At 36.4% G+C, this 7617-nt stretch overlaps 1 protein-coding gene across 1 annotated transcript; it reads left to right on the top strand.

Moving 5' to 3' along the window:
* The first annotated feature begins 1153 nt into the window (after positions 1 to 1153).
* On the top strand, positions 1154 to 4643 carry gemin7 (gem (nuclear organelle) associated protein 7). Its single transcript, XM_038306366.1, has 2 exons — positions 1154 to 1246; positions 3805 to 4643. Exon 2 carries the CDS (start codon positions 3816 to 3818, stop codon positions 4194 to 4196), a length of 381 nt encoding a protein of 126 aa, XP_038162294.1. The 5' UTR covers positions 1154 to 1246; positions 3805 to 3815; the 3' UTR covers positions 4197 to 4643.
* The last annotated feature ends 2974 nt before the right edge of the window (positions 4644 to 7617 follow it).

Below are 7617 nucleotides of genomic sequence, written 5' to 3'. Positions count from 1 at the left end.
AAGTTTGAATTAAATGATTTAACGTTCAGTCCAACAGTACCACTGCCAACAGTACCACCTTAGATTCTACCTGAAGCGAAAGCAGATCTGACACTATTAGAAAAGAAAAACAAGGATAGGGGGTGTATCTTGAATTCACTTACAATACAGGCATATATTAATAGTTACTACAGTTTCATCCAGATATATACAGATGCATCAAAGAGTTTAGTTAATAAGATAGGAGTATATTTTATTGTCCCAGAGTTTCATATTATAATAGGAAAGAGAACCAGTGATAATATCTTAGTATACACAGCAGAAATGCAAGCAATTCTGTTTGCAGTACAATGCGTAGAGGAAATAAGACCACTGAGAGTGGTTATTTGTTCAGATTCATCGTCACCACTTATCAGTTTACAGAGAAATCACTCATATAGCAGAGCAGATATTTTATTTGAAATCCAGCAATAATTATACAGAATTCAAATGATGGCATAACAATCATATTTTTTATGGGTAACAGCATACAGGGGAGTTAAAGGAAATGAAATGGCTGATAAGGCTGCAAAGGAGGCTACAACAAGAGATGCATTTGATCTGTCAGTTAAAATTAGTAAGATGGAGACAAAGAGCATAATTAAACAGAGACTGAAGAAAAGGTGGCAAAAGCAATGGGAAGAAGACAGGAAAGGACGGTGGTTTTATATGGTTCAGAGGAGAGTGGGAGAACTCAGATGTGCAGGAAGGAACAGAAGAGAAGAAACAATTATATAATTAATTAATATAATTATAGACTAGATTTGGGCATACAGGATTAAACAATACTTTATTCAAAATAGGTAAAAATAACACCGGCATGTGTGAATATTGTGAGCAACAAGAAACAATTGAACATGTTATGGTACAATGTAAGAATTATGAAAGAAAAAGGAGGGAATTGGTTGAAAACCTTAAAAAAGAGAGAATACACTTTAATTCAATAGAAATCCTTAGAAAGAACTTAAAAGTGTTATGTAATTGTTTTTCATTATCTTAGATGAATCAATGTAATTGAGAGGATTTGAATCATATTATGGTTTTGTTGGTTTTTGTTTTTTTCTTTCTAAGTAGGTAGTAGCCATTCAGATCCACAGTCCATACCAGTTGGTGGCGGTAATGCGCCATTAAGGTTGCGTGCCAACCGCCAATAAAGAAGAAGAAGAGGTCGCTTTAGCTGTTGCTAAATTAAACTGCTAACGTTGCTAACAGGTGGACGCTGGCAGGAGTAAGTATGAAATGTGTGCTGAAATTTCATATTTAGCTTAACAAAACTAAGTGTAATCATGAAAAAAGGGAATTCCTTTTTTGTTTCGAGTATATACCCGACGATATAATTTGGAAGTAAAAATAAATATCATGTTTAACTTGTAAACGTTGCCAAATTTAAAGATTTTATATCTTAGGAAGCTGACAGGTTGATACAGATCTTTACATGAAGGTTTCGTTAATTTAACTCTGGTTTTGCATTCTGCGATGTATTGTGAGGTTGGAAACACGGGGATGTTAGACAGGGTGAACTATTCTCTGTCATTTAATTGAGTGTATATGCTGTTTTTTGCCAATGCCGCTAGTAGCCTATGGCAGTGGATTCACGCCATGTTAAGAAATTAATAAACCGATTTTGTGTTTTTGGGCTGCGTCTTCCAAGGAAAATAAGGAGACTGGAAGAGTTTTGTCTGTGTATTCAAACCGCTCCAGAACTTAGGTAGATTTTACCGCCGTAGGCTGTCGCCTAGCAACCGTGACAGTGACTCACAAAGCAGGAAAAGAGTGAATACTGAACTTTTCAAAACTATTTACTTCTTTTATGTTTTCTTTTTTTTTATTGTGAAGTGAACAAAGACTACACTCATGTGAATACAGAGTGGAAAGAAGTTGACAGCCACCCGGGAGCATGAACAAATTAAAGCAAATATAATGATATAAACCTTAACCAGTTAAATAACATGCTGCTGTCATTTTCCACATTTCAGATGTTGCTGCTATCTTCAAATATCCATTACTTTAACTAATGTCCATAGCTGTAAATTGGTTATTATTCTCCAGGTGCACTGTTTTTATATTGTTAAAACACTTTACAGTACAGTGATGTATTCTTTATCTTTTCACTCTTCATTATTATGTTATTCTTATACATTTTTCTAAAGTCCATATTTGTGTGACTATTTTTTCTATAATCTTTTTGCTGCTGTAAACATCAGAATTTCCCCATTGTGGGACAATAAAGGAATTTTCTATTGTATTCTATAAAAGGGGTAGAAAGATGTATGTCAATCTAAACAATGTATTTATAAAAATCTGCAAAATCTATTATATTCAACAACAAAAAATACTTTAAGGAAATTGTGCAAAATAGCAATAAAAAAATAAAAATATCAGATTTATAGTCCACACACTGCAGATATATTAGAATCTGTCCTTAAATATCAGCCAAACCCATTTGCACAGAAAAAGATAAAAACCTTTAGATATGTCAAACATTACCCGCAGCATATCTGACTCAATAACCATTTAAAACAACAATTTTCCTAAATTTTAGATGGAACTATTCTATTGAAATGTACTTCCAGGATCCACTTCCAGGATCCACCACTGTTCGGCGCCAAGTACTTTTTTTCCTCTTCTCACAGAGCAGCCCACACACTTTGTTTTACAATGAATCCTGGGATAGCCAAGGATAGATGGAATACACCGGACCCATCCTTCATCTAGGGCTAAAATAAGGAGGCATTTATAGGCCACATAATGTCTTGGAATCCAACTAGACTTTGGCGTTGTGCTATGACGTAATCGGCCTTTGAATCTTGCCTTTAGAGGACGCCTCCAATAAATGTGAGTGCAGCCCATCTTTGTTAGCAGATCAGTCAGTACTGGTTACCATATTAGTGTCAAAATAATAAAATGGTTAAAAACTCGTTTTTTTAACTGATTCAAATCACCAAAAGAAAGCCTTTGGAGGCATTTGTCTTAAATTTGTTAGTTGGCTATAATATCTATTAGTATAAGACCAATAAAATAACTGATTTTGAAATGGTCGTCAACTAATATATAATCGATAAATTTTTAACTAGAGCATAGAGACTCTAAAACACGTCTTTAGCTGACAGAGCAACTCAGAGCAGCAATCATACAAAATATATATTTTTTTTAAGTAAATATTTTAAATTTTTTATTTAAGACAAAAAAAAACTTTTTTGTCTGTCAATATGCTCTATCCAGTACTCCTTAAGTGGAAAAGTTTTAGTTTCACCTGGCTTCATTTTTGTAAAAAGTCTTCTTTAAGGAACCTTTAGCTATCCTATTATTAACTGATTAATTGAAAAAATAATCAACGGATTAATTGATTTGGAAATTAATCATTAGTAGCCGCCTTATTTGAGACTTGCTTGGTGGAGAGAAAAGCCTATGTACTGTAGGTGACTAGATCTGTGATAACTGGTCAAGGCACACCAAAACTCTGGAATAGGATTTTCTTTGTCCTCTCAAGTCCGTGGTTTGCCTTTTTGCTTTTGCAGCTTTTCCCAGCAAACTTTTCCTTCAGTGTAACTTGTTATTTAAATGCTTTGAACAGAATTATTTTAGCTGAGTTATGTTTTACACTCTTTGTGAAGATTTTAATAACTGTAACATGGACCACTGTCATCCTGCAGTTTTCACTTTGATATTTAGCCACATCATAAGTGCATCAAAATATGTCCTTTATTAGTTGATCTTAAAAAAGGCTGAAATAAAACTGAGGTTTTTATTGCTTGGATCATTTTATTAATATTTTTTCTGTTTAAGATAATCTCAACATGGCCACACCAGTGTCTGTGCTACGCCTACCAAAAGGTCCTGACCCAAACAGTCGTGGGTTTGACCCGAGTTCTCCTCGTTTCATCGCTCTCTGCCGCACATCCATTCCTACTTCGGCCGGAGCAGATACCGAGCAGCTGCTGGAGGAACAACATGCACGCTCTGTGCTTAGAGAGCGTTTCCTGCGCTGTCTGCTTGCCATGAGTAACAAGAAAGTTCACTTTCGCATGCACGAGAAGGTAAACGTCGAGGCCACATTTGGGGCGTCGGACATTGACGTTCTGAACTTTCAAGTGTCTGATCTGCACACTCCCATCGGGGTACAGAAAGAAGCCCTCATCAGATGTCATGATGTAATTTCATTAACATTTGAAGTATGACACTGGGTCTAATTTCAATCAGAAGCACTTTACTGTCTCTGGTTTGATTCTGTGAAAACTCCTTCAAAGTGTTTTTTTTTGTCTGTTTTTGTTTTTTCTCTCTACCGAGGTTGGTATTGATGCCATATGTTTCTTTTAAAACTCTGAGTCTGATTAAAACATTGTGACCTACAGATTCACATCTTTCATTTACAAACGGTTTGTTTCACCACAAGAGGGAGCCATTTATTTTTCATTGATGGCCTGGGTAGTAGATTAGTATAAAGATTAGTATACGGTAAATGTCTTTATATTGTGACAACTGTTATATTTGTGCTGACAGACAGTTTTGTCAGATTAACTGACATTTTGATTGGAAACCAGGCTGGAAGTAGTCATTGTTTAGGGTGTTGCTTAATGAAAAATTGATTAAATTGGTGGCATAACAGCTTGTTTTTTGCAGTACAATTGTGTCTCAGACCTTTTTTCTTGACCTATGAACTTATATCGCATTATTCAACGTATTGCCTGGATGGCAAGACTGCACTCTTCTTTTGAGAAGCTACAAGATATTGCTTTTTTCATTAAATAGTACATGTATTGCAGCTGTGTTAGAGCACAAATTTCAGGTTCTTACAATTTCTACCTTTATAGTTGTTTTCTCCAATTTTTGTAGCTTGAAAATAAAATTGTCGATCACCGATGCTTTTCAATACTTTTTATTTGAAAAACAAAAAGGCTTCTTCAACATCCACTGTATTGCAGATGCTTATATTGCTTGCTTATGTTTCAGTTTAACAAGGGAATTTATTTTATTTTTTTTTACCAGGATCGGCTTCTTTAAATACATCCATTCTTAATCAAATTTGGACACACCTAATCTTTTTGAGCTTTGTATCAACAGGCTGTTACAATTACTATATTTTTCATGTGAATAAGTTATTTACTTAATTCATGTATGGATTGCAAAGCATTAAAAGTTTCAATTTAATGTTCCCTCCAAAAGATTTTATTATCCTTGTAGTCAACCTATGCTGCATTTCTAAAAGTGCAAACTTTTAATTATAACCTCAACAAAACACAAACATCAAGTCAGAATACTTAAACACACACAGTCCGTTCCTATTGGATTTAGGAAGGAAGCAACACTAGGTGATACTAATTAAGTAAATATCAGAAGACTTGGCCACATCTGTTTTGAATATGATGCTAAGGGGCAGTTTTGAATTCCACTGCAGTATAGACCTTAGCGAAGCAGTTATGGCTGTATGCAAGTGTGGGAAATGTTATTAGGTAATCCGTAAACTATTTTTGAAGTCTGTCATTCTAGTGTGAACAATAATTATGATGGTTGCCAAACCTCCCAGGGATGGATGTGCCAGCAAGGTCAAACCATGCAATACTCTAAGAACTTGTAAGCAGTAAAAAGCTACACCTCAGCGTGTTAGCTCTTAAAGTTTTATGGCTCGATAACTGGACGAAGACAGGAAAGCCCATTTTCTCTTGAGAATGTTGAAATAGCCAAAAAGCTAAGTTGAGAGACTGGCAAAAGGCAAATGCAAGCACAGTAGTGGAGGGATAATGATCTGGACTTGTTCAGCAGCAAAAGGGTCTTTTTTTTTTTTTTTCTACAAACAGCTTGTCAACCATGAACTACTGTATATACAGAAGCTTTCCAGAGACATAATTACAAGTGAACTTTATTTGAACTTTGCAATTCGGAATTGCAGAATATCAGAAAAGAAAACAGGAAAGTAAAGAGCAGTGTAGAGGCGTGCACAGACATTTTGCGGGCAGGTGCTCAGGAGGGGGGGAGGGCACTTTTTAGTGCACGTGGAACACTTAATTATAAAAAAAAAAAATATGCACGCATGTTGAATGAATTTTGACTTTTATTTGTAACATTCTCTAAATGTGATTTTCAATGGAAAAAAGTCACACCATCAACAGAACAGACTAAAGCGTACTACTTTAAAGTAGTACGCTTGCTCACCTTTCTTCTTTCATCTGGCTCATCTCCCTTTTTTCCCTCATCCATCTGTTCTCCCTCATCCTGGTGGTCTCCCTCATCCTGGTCTTTTTCTGTCTCTGTGTCTTCCCTGAACCCTTCCTCATCTCCTGTCCTGGTAGATGTTGATGGTATAGAGCTTCCCTGTTGTGACTGGCTACAATATAATAATAACCATCATGACAATAATAACAATAATAGCTTTAACAAATATGCCACATTAGTTTAAATAATGGGCTATTAGGGCAACATGACTGGAAGTCTTGTCATGTGGATATGAATTATGGTAGCCTACAAAATAATAGCTACAGGTGCTGGTCATAAAATTAGAATATCATGAAAAAGTAGATTGATTTCAGTAATTCCATTTAAAAAGTGAAACTTGTATATTATATTCATACATTACATACAAACTCATATATTTCAGATGTTTATTTTGTTTAATTTTGATGATTACAAATGACAACAAATGAAAATCTCAAATTCATCATATCAGAAAATTAGAATATTACTGAAGACCAATAAAAACAAAGGATTTATAGAAATGTTGGCCAACTGAAAAGTATGAACATGAAAAGTATGAGCATGTACAGCACTCAGTATTTAGTTGGGCCTCCTTTGGCCTGTATTACTGCAGCAATGCGGCGTGGCATGGAGTCGATCAGTCTGTGGCACTGCTCAGGTGTTATGATAGCCCAGGTTGCTCTAATAGTGGCTTTTAGCTCTTCTGAATTGTTGGGTCTGGTGTATTGCATCTTCTTCTTCACAATACCCCATAGATTTTCTATGGGGTTAAGGTCAGGAGAGTTTGCTGGCCAATTAAGAACAGGGATACCATGGTCCTTCAACCAGGTACTGGTAGCTTTGGCACTGTGTGCAGGTGCCAAGTCCTGTTGGAAAATGAAATCTGCATCTCCAAAAAGTTGGTCAGCTGCAGGAAGCATGAAGTGCTCTAAAACTTCCTGGTATGTGGCTGCGTTGACCCTGGACCTCAGAAAACACAATGGACCAACACCAGCAGATGACATGGCACCCCAAACCATCACTGACTGTGGAAACTTTACACTGGACTTCAAGCAACGTGGATGAAGTGCCTCTCTTCTTTTCCTCCAGACTCTGGGACCTTGATTTCCAAAGGAAATGCAAAATTTACTTTCATCAGAGAACATGACTTTGGACCACTCACCAGCAGTCCAGTCCTGTTTCTCTTTAGCCCAGGCAAGACGCTTCTGTCTGTGGTTCAAGAGTGGCTTGACGTAAGGAATGCGACAGCAGAAACCCATGTCTTTCATACGTCTGTGTGTGGTGGTTCTTGAAGCACTCACTCCAGCTGCAGTCCACTCTTTGTGAATCTCCCCCACATTTTTGAATGGGTTTTGTTTCACAATCCTCTCCAGGGTGCGGTTATCTCTCTTGCTTGTACACTTTTTTCGA

Source organism: Cyprinodon tularosa, unplaced genomic scaffold (assembly GCF_016077235.1).
Source record: "Cyprinodon tularosa strain WSP-4 unplaced genomic scaffold, ASM1607723v1 ctg58, whole genome shotgun sequence".
NCBI lineage: Eukaryota > Metazoa > Chordata > Actinopteri > Cyprinodontiformes > Cyprinodontidae > Cyprinodon > Cyprinodon tularosa.
The sequence above is the reverse complement of the archived record's forward strand: the minus strand, read 5'-3'. Positions and strand labels throughout refer to the sequence as shown.